At 43.4% G+C, this 21,640-nt stretch overlaps 1 protein-coding gene across 3 annotated transcripts in view; it reads right to left on the reverse strand.

The window, feature by feature from the left end:
* limk1a (LIM domain kinase 1a) overlaps positions 1 to 21,640 on the reverse strand; it is a 69,403-nt gene that overhangs the window by 39,466 nt on the left and 8,297 nt on the right. For 2 of the 3 annotated variants that reach the window (XM_072589472.1, XM_072589473.1), the window contains exons 3-5: positions 3,940 to 4,078; positions 3,076 to 3,185; positions 1,648 to 1,854 (exon numbers count right to left, since the gene is read on the reverse strand). In XM_072589472.1, the coding sequence (XP_072445573.1) occupies positions 1,648 to 1,854; positions 3,076 to 3,185; positions 3,940 to 4,078 (456 nt within the window). Of the gene's footprint in view, positions 1 to 1,647; positions 1,855 to 3,075; positions 3,186 to 3,939; positions 4,079 to 4,636; positions 5,396 to 21,640 lie in introns of those variants that run through there. The other variant, XM_072589475.1, reaches the window with a different exon arrangement.

Below are 21,640 nucleotides of genomic sequence, written 5' to 3' on the forward strand. Positions count from 1 at the left end.
TCAGAAACTGCAGGACAACTACATTCAACACCTCTGGCTCAGCAAGGCCAAGATCTGTTAAGGTCCATTGATGGACCACTGTCCAGCCACTCCTACTAGTAATGGATGGATGGCATTGAGAAAGGATGGCATTAGGCTCAATAGTGACGCCCTATATGAACCAATATCCTCACTAAATCCCTACAGGTGTGGAAGCAAGTCATTCGGCCCAGAGTCCACACCAACCCCTTGAACAGCATCCCACGCAGACTCACCCCATCTCCATAATCCTGCATTTCCCATGGCTAACCCACCAAGCCTGTACATCCATGGACACTACAGGCAATGTAGCATAGCCAATCCACCCAACCTGCACATCTTTAGGAAGAAAGCAGAGCACTTGGAGGAAACCCACGCAGCAAACCCACGTGCATATTCCACACAGACAGACAGTCGCCAAAGGCTGGAATTGAATCTGGGTCCCTGGTGCTTTGAGGCAACAGTGCTAACCATTGAGCCACCGTCATCTGTTCACTGCTTGGGCCAACATCTATTAGCATTCATTGGTCCTGAGTTACACAAGAAGTTAAAGTGGGGCAGGGATCATATCCCAATATAAAACCAGCATGGAAACAGGCTGAAGCCAAATGACCTGCTCTACCTCCAATAGAGGAGGGGATATCACTAACTGTAGAATGGCCGTGAACTGTCAAGATGGCCCTCATCCATCACAAGGCACACAGTGACAAATGTCTTGCTTTTTTTTAAAAATTAGATTACCTACAGTGTGGAAACAGGCCCTTCGGCCCAACAAGTCCACACCGACCCTCCGAGGTGAAACCCAACCCCCTATATTTACCCCTGACTAATCCACCTAACACCATGGGCAATTTAGCATGGCCAATTCACCTAACCTGCACATCTTTGGACTGTAGTAGGAAACCAGAGCACCCGGAGGAAACCCACGCAGACACTAGGAGAATGTGCAAACTCCACACAGACAGTTGCCCGAGGTGGGAATTGAACCCGGGTCTCTGGCACTGTGAGGCAGCAGTGCTAACTACTGAGCCACTGTTATATCAGAGTTAAAAAAAAAATCACAGCGCCAGGTTTATTTGGAAGCACTAGCTTTCAGAGCGCTGCTCCTTCATCAAGTAGCTGTGCAGCAGGATCATAAGACATAGAATGTATAGCAAAAGATCACTGCGTCATGCAATTGAAATGATATTTTGAACAAACCTAGATTGCTGTTAAAGTCTTTCAGCTTTTAGAATGGGTTGCTGGTTTCAATTTATTAACATGTAAACCCCAGAACTTTTAAGTCACTTTCTCGAGATAACTTAAGGTTTTATTAAAAAGGATGACATCTCAGCTCAGGCAGGCATTGTATTAAAGGGGTGAGGTTAGAGTGTGTCTGTATGGTAATCTTGAGTCAGACTGGTTCTATTTCCAAAATGAGAACTTATAAAATGTTATATGGATTGACTGCCTGCAAGTTGTGTGCTTTTTGAACAAAAGTAGAATGCACGTGCAAATATAAATTCACCGAGAGAGAGAGCGAGAGACCTGTTGGACTATAACCCGGCGCTGAGAGATTTTCAACTTTGCCCACCTCAGTCCAACACCAGCTCCTCCAAATCATATTGTATCGTGACAACTTTCACTTACTCTTTGACCCGTACGGTGTGCACATACTCTGAGGAGGAACTTCTGGGACTGCAGGGCTGATCGATAGACACAGAGAAGCCTCGCTTTCCCTCCGTGGAGGCTGGGATTGAAACCAATGTCACAGTGTGTGGGATCGGAGGGCAGGGAGAGTCTGGGAGGATTTGTTCAATTACAGGCGTAACTACCGTCTGGTAATAGCAGCAACCACTACAGGAGAGACGAACAATAAGGTGAATGTAAAACAGCGATCTCGATAGTTACCAAACCAAGAGCAAAAGATTACAATTCGTGTCTGAGACACAGCTAATATAGCTTCTTGATAGACTGCTGCAAATCAGACCGTTCAATGTTCAGTACCTGATCTATGCTGAGACACCAATCTTGTCAGGAAGAGGGGGAGGGAAATTAAAAATTAGCATTATTACTCCACACTGCTAATCAATGATCTCAGCACCCTGGGCAAAAAGAGTATTAGGGAAGGAGGGGATCAGAACAGTTATGATGTCTTCTGTGTTTGATTAGCAAGAGGGTAGGATGAAGAAAATTGGCACAGCTCCAACTATTTGTTTAAATCAAATCAAAGAACTTGTTAATGTTGGCCGAAGGACCACATACTATCCCACAGCTGTTTCTCACACTAATCCACTCAAAATAATCAAACTGTAAGACAGTGAATCTTTAGAACAGGGCTTCCCGAAGTGGAGGTCACAACACCACGTGGGGTTGCAAGCTGAAATTTTCGTGTCTCTAGCCCCAAGACAACAATGGCTTCGGTGAAGCTCCAAGTTCTAACACCCATGCTTCCCCACTAACAGGCCCAGCCCAGTGTCCTTGCACACTGTCCTTGCTGAGGAGTCCCAACAATTTTCAAACCTTGAAACTCAATCACAGTGAGGGAAATACAAGTTTAAGAAGCATGTATTTTGAAGAATGGGCAATACCACATAATAAAGACTTCTAAAAAGGTGATGGATTGAAGGCCTGGAATAAATCACATAAACAGAGGCATGGCTAACACAATACAGAACAACCTCGGTGATCCGAACGTCTCAAACAAGATCTCAAGGTCCCCTAAAAACGTTACCTGTCTCGTTTGGATAATCGAGGTTGTTCTGTATATATAGGAACCACACAGTGCCACGTTTTAGCCCATCAGGGAAGTGTTCAATACCTCAGCAATTATTTAATAATTGCACAGCCAAATGCTGGTACTGCACAGGTGGCCATCCTCCAACACCGAAAATCCAGAGGAGACTGTTTTTAATGCTTCTTTGGTGTCAAACAGAATACTGCTCTAACTATTACAGTCAAACAGAACCTTCTAATCATAAAATTCAAAAACATTAACCCCCATTATCATAAAAAAAAAGAAACATGACAGACAGAGTTTCAGGTATAAAGTGTCCGACCACCAAATCCTGTACTTACCAGTAGAGTTTGGAGCGTTCTACCAATGCATATGTGTCTCCATCTCCAATAAATACACCACACTTCAGGCATACAAAGCATTCGGGGTGGTACTTGTGTTCTCCAGCCACCTGGAAGATAAATCAGCAAAGACATGCAGTGCAAACAGATACAGGCAGCAGACATATAGCACTGTCGAGGGTGATGAGCTGCTCATGACACTGATGTTGCTGATGGGGCAGAAGGTACACATCTTCCTGTCACAGCTGCCAATTATAAACAGGTTGCAGGCGCTGGGTTCATTCTATCAATCCCAAAGGCCCATGATCTCAACTAGCATTTTATTTTAATTTTCCACTCATCCCCCACTTTGGGCCGAATTCCACACAGTGCTTCACCTTTTCCTCAAACATAACCTATCCTGGCATCCTCCTTTTTTTTAGAAATTGGTTTCTTGATCCTGTGTTCTTGGAATTCAATTTCTTCAACATTTTAAGAGGATTTCACATAATCCTTTGCCCCACGCTCACTCACTCACTTAGCTAGACCTGGGTGGTTGTAGATACTTTCTGCAGAGTGAAGACACTGGGCACTCCACACCCCAACCCCACATTAAAAAAAACTTATTTCAGTCAGCTTCACAACCTTACAGCAGTACACATTCATGTTCTTGTGAATAGTTCCAAAGTGGCTGCACAAATTCCGTTCAATCTGTCAATGCACAAACCTTAAATTCATATGAGATGGCCTTATTTTAGGAAATCTGGAGACTGATTTGTAAGAGGACTGCAGAAAGGATCAGATTGGTTAATGTGTAGAGCCTTTCAATTTGAAGAGAACACATACAACCAATCGGTGCTGCTCAGTCTCAGCATGAACACTTACCATGATCAACCCTTTGGTGATACGCTCACAGCAGCCATGGCACAGCTCCCCAAATCGGGTCCAGTAATCCTTCTTACAGTACAGCCGGCCTTCCTTCTCATAATACCAGTGAGAGAGTGAGACGTTACACTCACAGCATCTATACAGGTGGAAAGAAAAACAAGGAATATCATCACAAAGTCATTATAGCAGAGGGGAAGGCCTACCAACCATCCCATCTGTACTGTACACCACCACTCTCTCCACATCCCTGCAAATTCCTCCTCTTCAGATTTTTAGAATAGAATTTTTCTTTGAAAATGGGAACAAACTCTAAGCAGAGGAGGACGCTGCTGCTGATGGAATGGGCATAAACAAAGACCCACGACATTAGCAAAAGGACTGCAATTTAGCAGGCAGAGCCTCTGCAGTCCTGCCCTCCAGCTTGTGAGCTCAATACCTGCTCCCAGACTAAAATCGGATCTGCTGAGTACAGACCCACTTTCGGACAAACAAATAAAAAGCACCTCGCACTGAACAGCAACTCGCTTAAATCCATACAGCGTTGCATGGTGGAGGCACTGCTTAGTCTTTGTTATGTATTGCCCACATCAGATGGATGATGGGGGGGGGGGGTAAAGAGCCAAAACTGTTGTGAACAGCTCAAAAAGATCTCAAGCACCAAACAGCAAAGTAAAGAACTGACATTAGTACTCACCTCTGCGCATCCCTCCAAAAAGCTACAAATCTGGCCAGACAGACATTCTAGCACATACTGTGATCCAAGTCAGAGTGACGAAATCAGGAAAGTTACTGATGTGAAAGGAATGCATTTGCAAACATTGTTCCATGGGAAAAGGGAGGGTGGACAAGTCCCAGAAGCAGTTAACAGCTAATTATTAAACTGGGAACAGTTGATGACAGACTGACGTGGAAGTTTGAACTGGATACAGGTTTTTTTTTTAAAAAGAAGATTATCCAGAATTTTCAGATTGAAATCAGATGCCAAACTTTTTTTTAAAAAAAGAAAACAAACTCTTTTCCAAGTTTACCTCCAGTTCCATGACACTGGACACAGTCATCAGAGCCAAGAATTTTTATTGTTAACACAGACGGTGACACCCCCTGCCCCCTTTCAATCTAACCTTGCCCCTCCTGTCTGCTAGCACGGACTACAGCTGCAGTTTGTACAAAGATCCCACGCAGGGAGCAGTAGAGGGTCTGGGATTAGCACAGGGAGATTCAGGCAATGGTAACAGCAAGGCTCAGGGTTGCACCGTGGCAGCATCTATTCTTCTACCTCTCACACGACAGACAGTCCTAACGTCACGTTAAAGGGAGCAATGTTATTCAGGGCTAAATTCGTACAGGCTTCAGAAGTGGGAGTTCCAGGGAGCGGAAACAAAAGGTGGAACAAAGCACAGCTCTGACCCCTGACCGCTAGGACAATTGCCATCTTTGATGTCAATACAGAAATTACCCTTTCCCTCTTGTCTGCAGTCAGCAGCACTTGCTGGCCAACTATGTAAACACCCAGAGTTACTGAAAATCATTCTGAAAGGGGAACTGATAGGAAGCAGTCAATCCTTTCTGGCTACATGCACAGTAGAGGAGAGCTATTTATTTTTTTTAAAAGAAATGAATAAAAATTAAGAATAATCCAAGTAATTACATGTTTCTCAACCCAATCTGTCAGCATGAACAAATTACAGGAAGAAATTTGATGTACAGTATAAATCACTTGGATTAAACAGGAACAGACTGCCTGGATTTGTTATGGGAAGGTCATGTCTGATTAGTTTCACTAAAGTCTTGGGGAGGTACCAGGAGGGTTGATGAGGTTTGTGAATTTGATGTGGCCAACTTTTTTTTTGGTTAACATGGTCCAAATATGGCAGGCTGGTCTAAACAGGGAGATCCCCAGGGAATCGAAAGCAGAGAGGCTTACTGGATAAAAACTGGCTCAATGACAGGAATCAAAGGGTAAATGTCAAGAGTTATTTATTTGTGCGACTGGAAAACTGTTTTCGGTGAGATTCTGCACAACTCTTTTTGCCCTGCACTCTCTAATATGGACAGTTGCTTTGTAATACAGAACTGGACTGTTACTGGGGAGAGAGGAAAAGAAAGGAGACATGTTTTTGAAGCTTTTCATCCTGCTCTCCTTGGGATATAAGAATGCCAAGTTTCAAAGGGAACAATTCATACTGCCTGGAGGAAAAGAAAATCCGATTGGTTGGCAGGTGGATGCTGATTGGCCAAGATATTGCAAAGAGGAATGTACCAGAAAGCAGCTGGCCTTTAAAAAGGTTTTATTTAATTGAAAAGAATACAATGTACTGAGATGTTATTTGCAGAAGGCAGGGCCTACATTCCCCTTTGTTTTCTTTCATGCTGCATGGACCTCAGAGCCATGATGGCATTGATTTCTGATATGTAGGAGGCACCGCATCAGCTAACTGACCGGTGTGTGTTGGGTCTCCAAGTGAGGGTGTGGCTACTCCTCTTAAAAGGCTCTACATCAGAATGTATGTAATTACATTGTAAGTTTGACTAATAAGACTGATTGGGTTGTTAGTGCAGCCCTTAGCACACATAGGAGTGTTCAGCAAGTGCTATCCAATCAAAGTCATATCTAATGCTGATCATCACATTCTGAATTTTGCAAGCACAAATTTTGATTTTTTAAAAATACAAGTACCTCTAAGTTAGAATTGAATGTCGAGGAACATGGTGAAGCAGCTTAAATCAGGACACACTGTGTACCATCTACAAGATGCACTGCTTCAACTCACCAAGACCATTTGGACAGCACCTTTCAATCTCAAGCTTAGAGAATCATAGCAGCAGTTATATGGAAACATCATTACCTGCATGCTCCCCTCCAAACCACTCTTTCCTAACTTGGATATACATGGATACTTCGTCACTGTCATTGAGTCAAAGTCCTGGAATTATGATGCTAACAGCACTTCAAATGTACTTGCACCAGACAGAACATAAGATGTTGCCTTTATGAATGTCTGTCATCTTCAAGGTAGTTAAGAACGAGCAACAAACAAACAAACAAACAAACAAACAAACAAACAGGATCCTGTCACACAAACTTTTTTTTTAAAACGAAAGAAAAATAAGTGACAGGATAACAAGTCAATAGACAGCTACTGATTCCAAATTAAAGACAGAAACAGAAAATAATTGGCTAAAAACTGAAGAACCCCACTCACTGAAGCTGCAGCTTTTGTACAATCTAAACCCAACTGAGTTGATATGCTGAAGAAACATGAATGCTCATATAGAAAAAAAAAGCCTCAACTCAACTCTGTACATACCATATTTTAAAAGACATACAAGTCAAAACCAAACTTTAACTCGTCAAATTTATTAATATCTAAATCCAAGTGGCATTCAGAAGACCAGACAGGACTATGAGGCCAACTAAACAAAAAAGGTGAGTACTGCAGATGCTGGAAATTAGAGTCCAAATGAGAGTGGTGCTGGAAAAGCACAGCAGGTCTGGCAGCATCCGAGGGACAGGAAAATTGACATTTCAGGCAAAAGCCCTTCTTCAGGAATGAGCCCAACTACCTGACTGGACTGTATGGTTCTACACAGATTCTTTTGAGATTTAAGAAAGTTTTTTTTTGAGAAACAGTGCACAGCAAATTTAAGAACATACTAGCTATGAAGCAGTTTATAATGCTGCTACACAATAATGCATCACAAAACAGCCTAAACACCTGGAGAGGCAGAGCACACAGGCCTCAGGACTGACATGTCGTCTTGGACAAAAACGCAATACAAGCTCTCAGACCAGAAACTGGGCTGGACAAGCCTTCTCAAAGAGAGTAGATAGTGTGGGGCCTCCCTTAAAAAGACTTAGCAGGGTGCAAGACAGAGATGCTCCAAATAAGCCTCTGTGGACCATTTCATTTGTGAGGTTTTTTTGTGGTATTAAAGACTAAAGTTGATAAGATCATCCACCAATCACAGTGTGCAACTCCAGTTTTTTTTAAAAAAAAAGACTGCATCAAGAGATATACTAATGCAATGAGTGTGAGTGATAGCATTACACTAAAACACTGCATTATAGTTCAACTGAATATCAAAAAGACCCAAAGCACTAGCTGAATGAGGAAACAGAAACAGCCAAAATAAATATGACAGAAGGACACAGGGAGGGAAAACAGGATCATAATGCTGGAAGAGGCAGAAACATTTAGGGAAGCCATGGGTCCTGGGCCCAAGTAGCACAAGCTGGAGGAGTGTACACAAAAGGTGAAACCTGGCTAGTGCAAGGAAGTTAACTTAAGGCTAGATGAAGCTAGAGACTCAAATCACAAGGATGAAGTTTTAAGTCTGATCATATGGTTATAGGAGGTGGAATGCAGGTTAACAAAGCACGATCCATTTATGGAGTTATGGACTGCAGAGATTCATACATATTGGGTAGGATGTGCAGTAAAGCATTGGAGGTGACAGACGGCACGACTTTAGGGCAGATGGCATAAATGTGGTAGAGAGGGAATTAGTGATGGTCGAGACAGAGCATACAGGTTCCAAAGTGGAGTTTGCCAAGGTTACAAACAACCGAAGTGTGCCAAAGTCAGCAATAGCATAGGTGCTGTTGGTAACAAGGTCTAGATTTTCTTTTTTCAAAAAAAAAACAGTAATGAAGATGGTTTCAGTCCAGAACTCACTTGGATATTGTAAGGGAAGATATTTTTCTTCCAACTACTGTAATGTATATTGACACAAAAATATATCAAAAATCACATTTCTAAAAGTTATTGCCTACACCAAGCAAACAAGATCCATACATTGGATCACTGCCCATTGTGGAGATAACTATACACAATGCCTCACGGATACAGAACCATCAAACTTCATAAGATTTCTTAAGGCCCTGAATAAATGAACTAAAAATAAAATCTGATTCATTAACCAAAACAAAATTGAGGTAACTCTAAAGGGATTATGCCCAAAATGTCGATTCTCCTGCTCCTCGGATGCTGCCTGACCCGCTGTGCTTTTCCAGCACTACACTTTTCAACTCTGATCGCCAGCACCCTGCAGTCCTCAAGTTCTCCTAGTAACTGTCTTTTAACCAATGAGAATTTTCTCCAAGAAAAGATCAGTTTTGGCTTGTGACATTCTGAGGGAACTAGGATGAGGAGTCCAACTTCCACTTCTCCATCTTGAAAACCCCCTGAACTTCCCTTCCACCCACTCACACCACCATTTTCACATGACACTAGGATTAGGAGTGTCAGGACTGGGACACTGGCTGATTCTCCTCTACTACCTGCCAGCAGGCACCAAAACAGGGAGACACATGAGAGGCATGGATAGGGTGAATACCAAAGTTATTTTGTCCAGGGATTGGGGGGGCCGAGCTAGAGGACACCGGTTTAAGGTGAGGGAGAAAGATTTAAAACGGACCACATTTTCACACAGTATGACTATGATTGTTTGAGTCTTCCACTGAAGCTTGATTCATTTAAAGTCATTTTTATTTTTGATTTAAGCCTTTAGATGAAGTTTTTGGCCCTCCAAAAATAGCCTAGCTACCATAAAGCAACAGAGCGAGTATGGGGTATTGAACAGGTGGGCACAGATCAGTCACTGGTGGCAATGAAGAACTTGAGCATCATGCACCATTGAAACATTTCCTCAAGCGCAGTTCTCAGAGTATTCTGGTGCCAATGTATTTGGAATAATTTTAATCACTACCTTGGCTGGACAACTGCTAACAATGGCTCAGAGCCTCCAAGTGCAGCCAATATCTCAGGCCCCGTTACACAATTTCTCTAAAAAGGTAAAGTACAACAACAGTACACATCAAATAGGAAAAGGCGAGAGGAAATGGGATACCCTCAGGAGAACAACTGAAGTAACAGAAGTGACCTCTACCAAGAGGTGGTGGGTTGGAATTGGCTCCAAGTCTGTGACATTTGCCATCCACTATATCTTTCATTCATTCACAGGACAGGGACATCACTGGCAAAGCCAGCATTTACTGACCATTCCTAATAACCCTTTAAGCGAATCACCGACCAAACAAGTGAGCTAGAAACCAGCACATTTGACAGGGTGGTTAACAATTACATTGCTGTTGTTCTGGGGTCATAGACAGGCCAGACTGGGTTAGGTTGACATTTCCTTCTTCAACAGCATTAGTGAATCAAATGGGATTTTTATGACTATGATATGGTCATCATTAAGAGACATGTTCTTCAGATTTATGTAATTAAATTTAAATTCCCACAGCTGCTGTGATGTGTCAGGAACGGTCATGACTAGCTCAGAAACTGCCGTGCCATATCCCAAATACACCATCACGAGTTTTCGGATATGAGAGAAAGTAACACTAGGAGCTCAACTACTCACCTAATTCCATAATTTGAGGCTTGGACTCTGTAACATCGTGTCAGCATTCTCTCTCACTGTAGGTCATGCCACTCCAAGTCCCTGTTTTCAACCTTGGAGTGATTTCGAAAACTCTACACTAACAGCTCCACAGCAATAGAAATCCTGAAATAGTCACGGCTTGCGGACTCTACACTCTGCTTTGACACCACATCTCCAAAATTAGCAGTTTCGATCCTCACCAGAATTGATCACGTCTGAAAGAGCAAGCCCACTTCCTCTTGCAACCCACAATGCACAGACAGAGGCGGAGGAACCAATAGTTAAGCTCCACTTCCTTGAACCAAACAGCTCAGAAAAATCAGCTGCATTTTGTGACTATTTATCTTATGACATCAAGGGGGAACCAATTTGGAGAAGTTAGTAACCTGAACGTGAACTTGATGCACAAGAATAATGTAATTTCATATTCAAATTGAAATCTTTTACAATCTCACCTGACTCCTTCCTCCATGGCGCTCACTTGTGCTTCCCCGGTCCTCGACTCTAATGCAGCTTACTCCTATCAAATCCACTCACTGCAGGTGTTGAATTTGGCCAAACTTTGGCCACATGCAGCCTTTTAAGGTCTAGCACTTTAAGCTCAGGCAGTTCAGTTCTTTGTGCCCTTGTATCTTCTATTTGCTAAGTAGCCTAAGATGGCTAACCTGCCAAAGAATTGGAAGACCATCTTGGACACTGCTGAGAGCAATAGGTGAGAGATTTGGGTGGGTGGGGAGCTGTGGAATCATGGGGAAAAAAAAAATCAGGAATTACCATAAAAGTGTTTCTTCTCCCATTTTCTTGGAATTTTTTTTTAAAAAGTGGTGACAAGGGAAAATGGCTGCTTAATTGTACAAGGCAATTAGAGAAGGAAGTGGTGAAATCTCCTAGAATAGTCTACCTCGGCCAACCCTGTTTAAATCTGACAGCTAGGATCCTCAGTGCTGCTGTTTCATTAACAAACCCCCCCCACCCACCCAAGTCATAAAACCAAGATTAGGCAGCATCAGAAAGCTGATGGTAAAGTTATAACAACCTCAATCTACGCACAGTTTGGATGAAGATGTTGACAGACTGACTTTATTCATTCTCCCCAAGAATGAGCAGTATCATCTGGCTTCTCCATCTTCCAAGGTCTCCAACTAACTAGTGAAAAATCACATTCTTTTATACATCAAGTTTGTCTACATCAAAGAGAAAAACATTGTTGAATTATTTTATTAACAGTTTGCCTAATCTCGATTGTTTACTGTAAATATTTACAAGAAAGGCTTCTTGAATTTGTTAGTGACTTTATGAAGAGCCCATCTTGCTTAAACTTAACAGTGAATTGGTCCAAGGTTTCTTACCCTAGTCACAAATGTTAAAATTTGAAATCACTCAGTTAACATTTCTCAGTCACAATTCTTTTGCTGAATCATTCCACACTCAACCAAGTCAAGCTTAAGCAATCCAGGAAAGAAAATCAGAAGCCTACTTTAACTCCTGTGTAACTACTAACCATGACTCACTACTGCCAGATTTGCCCAAAGCAATTGTACTACCAAGCACTATACCCCGTTCAATTCAAAGACAGAACTGATCAAAAGGAAAGTATTATTTTCTTTTTGCCTTATCAATTTGCAAATGAGGTGATGCTAATTGGAAACTCTGCACTGGTGTCAAACAGCATGAGGCAAACACCGAGCCCACAAGATTCCAACTTCAATCACTTCCAGCCACGTACAATGAGGGCACCAGGAGGTTTGTGTGCCAACACATAGCAGGTTATGGTGAACAAAAGAACATGCTTCCAATTCAATTCTGAAATGGGAAGCTTTCAAAAATGAGATAACAAGAGCCTAGAAACAGTATATTCCCGTTAGGGTGAAAGGCAAGGCTGGTAGGTGTAGGGAATGCTGGATGACTAGAAAAACTTGAGGCTTTGGTCAAGAATAAGAAGGAAGCATATGTCAGGTATAGGCTGGAGGGATCAAATGAAGTCCTAGAGTATAAATGCAGGAGGACTATACTTAAGAGGGAAATCAATAGGGCAAAAAGGGCACATGAGATAGCTTTGGCAATTAGGATGAAGGAGAATTCAAAGGGATTCTGCAAATACATTTAGGACAAAAGGGTAACTAGGAAGAGTATAGGGTGCCTAAACAACCAGCAAGGCTGCCTATGTGTGGAATCACAAGAAATGGGGGAAGATATTGAGTATTTTGTCTCTGTGTTTACTGTGGAGAAGGATATGGAAAATACAGAATGTGGGGAAATAATTAGCGACATCTTGAAAAGATGTCTACATTAGGAGACGGTGGTGCTGAATGTCTTAAAATACATAAAGATAAAGGGATCCAAGATGATGGCAATCTAGGAAGATTAGGTTGCAGAGCTCCACACCACGTTGCAAGCAGGACTAAGTCTTAACGCATCCTACCCCGACCACCACGATATCCTGGGACTCTGGAAAAGTCGTGACATCCCAGGAATCGGTCAGAGAGCAACTTACCTCTGTTTTCACTGTCCAGGGATGCCAAAGAAGGAAGGGAGAAGGTAAGGCAGAGGCCGGGACCGCAGCCCAGCCTACAGGCTCCTGGACCTGGTGAGAAATAGAGTCCGAGGTGAAGGAGCTCGCAAAATCTCACCTGACGTTGGGCAAGCAGATAGAGAAGCTGGCCCCAATCTCGAGCATGCTGCAAAAGCACAAACAGCAGCCAGGATACCTGGAAAAAGGACGGATGAGGTAGAACACAGAGTTGCAGCGGTGGAAGCCGATACCAGTTCCTCCAAGGATAGGGTCCAAGCCCTGCAGACGCAGATCTGTAATTTGCTTGACCAGGTTGATGACCTCGAGAATAGTGACAGGAGAAAAAAAAACATTTGGACTGTCGGTCTGCTGGAGGGTAAGGAAGGGGAGCAGCTGGTAGAATCGATTGGAGAAGTGGTTGCTGAAATTCCTTAACTTGGAGGCTGGAATGTGAGGCTTGAAGATCAAGAGGGCTCACCAGGTCACAGCTCGGAGGTCAGGTCTGGGTCAATGTCCTCATCCCCTCTTGGGACGGTTTCATCACTACAGAGTGAAAGGAGAGACTCGTGGATGTTTCCAGAATCCAGGGGAATGATCCAAAGGCCCTAGTTTACGAGGGCTCTCAGATCATTTTCTTCTAGGACTTCTCAGCAGCAGTGATCCAGAGAAGAAAATCCTATGTCGACATCAAGAGAAGACGGAGGGAGCTCGAAATCCAGTATTCGGAGGTATCCAGCTGTGCTTTGGTCAACTTAGATGCATCTGTATGTCTCTGACACATCAGAGAAGGCAAGAGAGTTGGTGGACAAATTAACTCAATGTGAACAATTTAGTATGTACAAATAGTGTTGTTGTTTGGGTATGTCTCGGTTTTTCCCTCTTAAAAAAAAAGAGGAAGCCCAGTCAGGGCTTTCTTTTCCTTTTTTTAAAATCAGTAATGATCTGGTCTAAACCACATTCGGGGGCGGTTGGGATGTGTACTTTCAATTTTTAAATTATGTTATACTGAAGGATGGGTGGGGTACTTAAGTTTTTTTGTCAAAATTACGTTGTCCACATTATCATTCCATGGTGTATTTTCTTTCTTTTCTGTTTGTGTTTGCATTGCAGCTCTCGCTAGGAGGGGGGAAAAGTGTTTTTGGTGGCGAGATGCCTACTTTCTTACAGGAGACACAGTTGGATGATAGCGAGCATTTGAAACTACAGCAGAATGGCTTTGATCAAGTTTAATTTTCATCTTTTAATACCAGAGGTAGGGATGTGGCTATATTGGTTAGGAGGAATCTCCCATTTAAGTTACTAGAGTGCGTTAAAGACACACACGGGAGGTTTGTAATCCTCAAAGCCCTGATAAACAGGGAAGAATATGGTGTTATAAATATCTATTGCCCATCCCCTCAAATTTTTGATAGATGATCAATTTAGAGAACACAGTTTCAAGTCCCAGCATATCATTCCAGGGGTAGATTTTAACTGTCTCGGGGATCCCACAGTAGACAGGTTGCCCAAAAGGTCCCCCAATACCATTTGCACAAACTAAACAATTAGTGGAGTTAGGGTCGGTGGACGTATGGAGGGGTCTTCATCCTACAGGCAGGGATTTTACATTTTTTACCCATCCAGGCAGATGTCACACCAGGCGAGGACTGCAAACGCTGTGCTGGAAAAGCACAGCAGGTCAGGAAGTAGGAGAATCGTGGTTTTGGGCATAAGCCCTTCATCAGGAATGAGGCTTGTGGGTCGGGGCTGAGAGATAAATGGGGGCGGGGTGGGAAAAAGAGAGAGGTAGTTGGTAAGCAGTAGGTAGATAAAAAAGGTGAGGGAGAAGGTGATAGACCAGAGGGAGGAAGTGATGGACAGGTCCGGAGGGTGCTGCCAAGTTGGAGGCTTGGGACTGGGATAATGTGAGGAAGAAGGGAAATGAGGAAGCTGTTGAAATCCATGTTTATCCTGTGTGGTTGCAGGATCCCAAGGTGGAATAGGAGGCATTCCTCCTCCAGGCTTTGGGCGAGAACAGTTTGGTGGTGGAGGCGGCCCAGGACCTGCATGTCCTTGACGGAGTGGGAGGGGGGAGTTAAAGTGTTCAGCCATGGGGCAGTGGGGGTGGGTGTGGGTGTCCCGCAAGGAGGTGTCCTGTCTCCCCGATGTAGTGGAGACCACACTAGGTGCAATGGATGCAGTAGATGACATTGGCAGAGGTGCAGGTGAATTTCTGATGGATATGGAAAGATCCGTTGGGGCCTTGGACAGAGTGAGGGGAGTGGTGTGGGCGCTGATTTTGCACTTCCTGTGGTGGCAGGGAAAGGTGCCAGGAGTAGGGTGTGGGCTGGTTGGGTGGGGAGGTGGGTGTACCTGACAAGGGAGTGGCAGAGGCAACGGCACACCAGGATTGATATTTTTTCGGATCCCTATGGCAAGCCTGGACTTGGTGGCATCTGCACGACTGGTAACATTACCATCTCCAATCATGCTCCACTATACCTGTTGGTTAAGATTAAGGATGTTATTGGGGGCCTGAGGTGCTGGCGAATGGATCCCTCTCTCCTCCAGGATAATAAGTTCGTGGAGTAATCCCCTAGAGAATTGAGTGTTCCTAGACATTAACTCAGTCTCGGTTAGGAGCCCATCTGTCCTTTGGGAAACTGCCGAAGCCTATGCCGGGAGTTAGTTATCTCCTACTCTGCCAGTAGGAAGCAGAAGGGCGAGCAGCAACGTCTCCCTGAAACATGGTTGAAGGTAGTCGAGAAGGCTCACTTTGACAGGCCGTCATTGGCCAAACATCAGGGGATTACAGCGCTCCGGTCTGCGTTGAATTCAGTGCTCACGCAGACAGCAAAGAAGATTATATGAGCATGGTGACAGGCCAGGCAAGTACCTAGCATATTTCACCAGGTAAAGGAGTGCCCCTAAAGCCATTACAGCTATTTGGGAACGATTTAGGAACCTAATATGTGATTCCAAAAGATTAATGTGGCATTCCAGAGATTTTACTCTGAATTATACCAATCTGAGAGTTGTGACGAGGGTGGGCCAAGAAGGATCTGGAGCTCCCAGGTGTGATCCCTGAACAAGAGTCTTTTCTCAATGCCCCTTATCGGAGCAAGAGGCTGTGAAGCAGCTTCAGAGTGGAAAGGCATCCAGGCCTGATGGACATCTCAGCAAATTCTATAAGGAATTTATAAATAGAGTGTCAGGCCCGATGCTCAACATGTTCAATGATGCATACAACCATGTTTGCCTTCCACCATCTATGAGAAGCCAATATTTCACTTAATCTTAAAAAAGGCAAGGTCCCAGAGGACTATGCTTCTTCCAGGCTCATTTCATTCTAAATGTGGACTTTAAGATCCTCTCCACGACTTGCGTTAAGGTTGGAGACTGTGTTACCGTCTTTTGTTAAAATGGACCAGATGGGTTTCATAAAGGGCCGCAGATCCTCCAATAATGTTAGGAGGCTGCTTAATGTAATTCAAGCACGTCAACAACAGTCAATACAGGGATTGGTGATTTCTCTAGGTGCAGAGAAAGCATTTGACCGAGTTGAGTGGCCGTACCCTTTTTATACTCTGGAGTTGTTTGGCTTGGGTGAAGTTTTTAATAAGGTGGGTAAAGGTTCTCTACAGTGACCCTCTCACTGCGGTCATTACCAATGGGGTACAATCAAGCAATTTTAGTATTTTTAGGGGCAGCCGGCAGGTCTGTCCCCTTTCGCCACTGCTTTTCATGTTGGTGATTGAACTATTGGCAGAGGCCATTTGGAGGGATGCTAACAGATCGGCTCCAGAAGAAGGAAGGTCAAACTTAAAGATTTCATTGTACGCGGACGATCCCCTCATTTCTTTGTCAAACCCAGCAATTTCAGTGCCTTGCCTGATACAATGCATCAGCACGTTTGGCACCTTTTCAGGGGTACAAGATTAATCTTGCAAAAACAGAAACTATGCCTATGGGTGGTCTTATGAAGGTGCTAGGTCTTGAGGACAAATTTCGATTCCCATTTAAGTGGCATATTCATTATTCTAGTTCTTGATCGATTGTTAAAGCTAATTTTGTTCAATTATTCTACAAAATCAAACAAGACCTCTGAAGATGGGAGGTGCTTCCAGTCTCATGGTTGGATCGGATAGCACTTAAGTTGAATATTCTCCTCCGTTTGTTGTACTCTTGTACAGATGCTTCCCTTGATTTTCAATAAGCAAATGTTCAGGAAATCTAATGGCTGGGACAGCTCTTATTTGGCATAGTGAGCGGCCCCTTATTAGACTGCAGTTTATCTAATTGCCCAGATACTTTTCGGGTGGGGGGGGGGGGGGCGGCAGTGTGGTGAGGTGAGGGACGGAAATCCCAGACATTAAAAACTAAGCTCACTTTTATCTTGAGTGAGTGATTGGACTTGTGGGGACCCTCTTTCAATATGGTTAGATATCAAAACCTCCCAGGCAAGGCGCCCCCTTTCTAGCTTGCTGATTTTTGGACAAAATGAGGACAGTTAAGGAATATTGCCAGAACCAATAGTTATCAATACTGTTAAGAGGATGGAGGGCAATTCAGCAGAGGGAAGGCAATATTAGCAAAACAACTTTTTATTTCTAAAAAAAAAACACACACCTATGGTGAATATGCTGGGTTTTCAACTGGGGATGATGGATTCAGGATTCAGACATTGGGCAGCTAGGGATAGGTCTTGCATGAGGGATTTATTGAGGGAGATATAATGATGTCCTTTGATCAGTTAACACAGAAATACGAACAATCTAACAGGGACCTCTTTTGTTTTCTTCAAGTTAGGGATTTTATTAAAAAAAACCTAGAGTTTTGACTGATCCCTAAAAATCCGACAGAGAGAGAGGCGGATGCTCAGTGATAAGAGTACACTGTCTGTCAGCACTTGGGAGGGTGGTCCCTCAGACGAGTTCGATTGACTCTGCAGAGAGTGGGAGAGAGCTCTAGGCATTGAGGTCTCCTCAGAGGCATGGGAAGATATTTGGGAAAATGTAAGATAGATATCAATTTGCAATAGGACCCATGCTTTACAGTTGAAAATTCTCCACAGGGTCCACTTTACTCTGCATCATTTGTCAAAATTTAAACCGGGAGTATCTTCAAGATGTCCCAAGTGTAAAGTTGGTACGGGTACACTTATCCATTGTCTCTGGCCCTGTGATAGCCTTCAAAACACACTGGAGTGCTCTGGCAGGTGCAATGGAGGGGATTTGGGGTGAAAGGGTGGAGACGGACCAGATCTCGCCTCTTCTTGGCCTGCCCAGTGTCTTCCATTCTGGGTAGTCCAAGATGAAGGATGGGAAAAATTTCTAGCTGTAACAGGTTGATCCTTTTGAGGTACTTTAGGTGTTGGAGGGGATTTCCTCAAATTCCAGGAGCAGCAATTACTGTTTTATATGCTGTAGTATTGTTTGGAACTTTGGAGTAAAAAAAATAGTCAAAACAACAGCACTTTTACAAGGGAAAGAAATAGACAAAGGCAGCACATGGGTGACAGAGCGAAAGCAAGCAGTCAACCTGCACAGCTACTGCCTTTGCTGTTTGAATTCATGAATTGCTGGATATCAGAGTGCATCTGGGAAAACTAAAACTGTGAAATTCACAACTGATCATGGAGGAACCTGTTTGGGAGAGGTCACAGCACAGAAACAGGTAAGCGAATATTTTAAGCGTGGGCTGACAATAAGTCTGCAGTAGTGAGTAGATTGGGCTCTTTCTTAATTAGGTTTTATTGAGATAAATCTCTTGATTAAACTTAAAAATATAAGCCATAAGTATTAATTTAACCTGGAGCAGTGTTTTGTAGAGGAATAAGACAATGCTATTTTTTGGGTCTGTAGATTGAAAGCAGCAAAAATGGCCCTTAGGAGAGTGAAATGCTCTTCTTGTCGAGCGTGGGAGCTTAGGGAGAGTTTACTAAGGATTATATCTGCAATAAATACCGTTGGTTGCAAATCCTATCAGATCGAATGGATCAGCTGGAGATACAGTCAGAGGAATTTACAAGACCAAGGGTGTGTGATGGATGGCAGTTATAGGAAGGGAGAAAAGTTGCAGATACAGTCACATACATAGGTTAATTCCAGTAAAAGGTAAGACAGGTAGGTAGTACAGGAGTCTTCTGTGGCTATCCCCATTTCAAACAAATATGCTGTTTTGAAAAATGTAGGGGGTGGGGGGGGTGATGGATTCTCAGGGAAATGTAGCACGGACAGTCAAGTTTCTGGCATCAAGGCTGGCGTTAATACAATGAGGGGTATGTTGGGTTCCAAGAGATCAATTGTGTTAGAGGACAACCTAGTCCAAGGCACAGATTGGCTAGCAGCAAAAACTCAGAATGGTGTGTTACCTTCCTGGTGTCAGGATCAAGGATGTCTCAGAGAGGGAGCAGAATGTTCTCAAGGGGGAAAGAGGGGCCAGCAGGAGGTCATTGTCCACATTGGAACCAATGACATAGGAAGGGAAAAGGTTGAGATTCTGAAGGGAGATTACAGAGTTAGGCAGGAATTTAAAAAGGAGGTCCCCAAGCGTAGTTATATCTGGATTACTCCCAGTGCTACGAGCTAGTGAGGGCAGGAATAGGAGGATAAAGCAGATGAATGCATGGCTGAGGAGCTGGTGTATGGGAGATGGATTCACATTATTGGATCATTGGAATCTCTTCTGGGATAGAAGTGACCTGTACAAGAAGGACAGATTGCACCTAAATTGGAAGGGGACTAATATACTGGCAGGGAGATTTGCTAGAGCTGCTCAGGAGGATTTAAACTAGTAAGGAGTGGGGCTGGGGGCGGGAACCCAGGGAGATAGTGAGGAAAGAGATCAATCGGAGATTGGTACAGTTGAGAAAAGAAGTCAAACACAGTAAGGGCAGGCAGGGACAAAGCAGAGTAAAAGATAAGACTGATAAATTAAACCGTATTTATTTCAATGCAAGAGGCCTAACCGGGAAGGCAGGTGAACTCAGGGCATGGTTAGGAACATGGGACTGGGATGTCATAGCAATTACAGAAACGTGGCTCAGGGATGGACAGGACTGGCAGCTTAAGGTTCTAGGATACAAATTCTACAGGAAGGACAGAAAGGGAGGCAAGAGAGGAGGGGGAATGGCATTTTTGATAAGGGATAGCATTGCAGCTGTGCTGAGGGAGGATATTCCCGGAAATACATCCAGGGAAGTTATTTGGGTGGAACTGAGAAATAAGAAAGGGATGATCACCTTATTGGGATTGTATTATATATACCCTAATAGTCAGAAGGAAATTGAGAAACAAATTTGTAAGGAGATCTCAATTATCTGTAAAAATAATAGGTGGTTATGGTAGGGGATTTTAACTTTCTAAACATTGACTGGGACTGCCATAGTGTTAAGGGTTTAGTTGGAGGATTTGTTCAGTGTGTACAAGAAAATGTTTTGATTCAGTATGTGGATGTACCGAAAAAGAAAGTGCAAAATTTGACCTACTCTTGGGAAATAAGGCAGGGCAGGTGATTGAAATGTCAGTGGGAAAGCACTTTTGCTCCAGCACCGTAATTCTATTAGTTTTAAAAGAGAGTGATGGAAAAGGATAGACCAGATCTAAAAGTTGAAGTTCTAAGTTGGAGGAAGGCTAATTTGATGGCATGAGGCAAGAACTTTCAAAAGCTGACCTGGGTGGGGGGTGGGGGGGGGGGGGGAGATGTTCGCAGGTAAAGGGATGGCTGTAAAATGGGAAACCTTCAGAAATGAGATAGAGTGTCTAGAGAAAGTATATTCCTGTTAGGGCGAAAGGAAACACTGGTATACGTTGGGAATACTGGATGACTAAAGAAATTGAGGGTTTGATTAAGAAAACGAAGGAAGCATATGTCAGGTATAGACAGGATAGATCAAGTGAATCCTTAGAAGAGTATAAAGGAAGTAGGAGTATACTGAAGAGGGAAATCAGGAGGGCAAAAAGGGGACATGAGATAGCTTTGGCAAATAGGATTAAGGAGAATCCAAAGGGTTTTTACAAATACATTAAGGACAAAAGGGTAACAAGGGAGAGAATAGGGCCCCTCAAAGATTAGCAAGGTGGCCTTCGAGTGGAGCCACATGAGATGGCAGAAGAGTATTGTGCATCAGTATTTATTGTGGAAAAGACGGAAGATATAGAATGTAGGGAAATAGACAGTGGTACCTTGAAAAATGTCCATATTACAGAGGAGGAAGTGCTGGATAAATCCCTAGGACCCGATCAGGTGTAACCTAGAACTCTGTGGGAAGCTAGGGAAGTGATTTCTGGGCCCCTTGCTAAGATATTTATATCATTGATAGTCACAGGTGAGTGGACTGAAGGTTGGAGAAGACTGGAAGTTGGCTAACGTGTTACCAGTATTTAAGAAAAAGGTGGTAAGGACAAAACAGGGAACTATAGACCAGTGAGCCTGACGTCGATGGTGGGCAAGTTGTTGGAGGGAATCCTGAGGGACAGGATGTACATGTATTTGAAAAGGCAAGGACTGATTTGGGATAGTGCGTAGGAAATCATGTCTCTCAAACTTGATTGAGTTTTTTTGAAGAATTAACAAAGAGGATTGATGAGTACAGCGCAGTGGTCATGATCAATATGGACCTCAGTAAGGCGTTCGACAAGGTTATAGGATAGTGAAGGCGGCATTTGGAACGCTTTCCTTTATTGGTCAGAGTATTGAGTACAGGAGTTGGGAAGTTGTGTTGCAGCTGTACAGGACACTGATTAAGCCAATGTTGGAATATCGCGTGAGATTCTGGTTTCCTTCCTAAAGTAAGGAAACTTGAAAGGGTTCAGAAAA

This window comes from Chiloscyllium punctatum, chromosome 19 (assembly GCF_047496795.1).
Source record: "Chiloscyllium punctatum isolate Juve2018m chromosome 19, sChiPun1.3, whole genome shotgun sequence".
Taxonomy (NCBI): domain Eukaryota; kingdom Metazoa; phylum Chordata; class Chondrichthyes; order Orectolobiformes; family Hemiscylliidae; genus Chiloscyllium; species Chiloscyllium punctatum.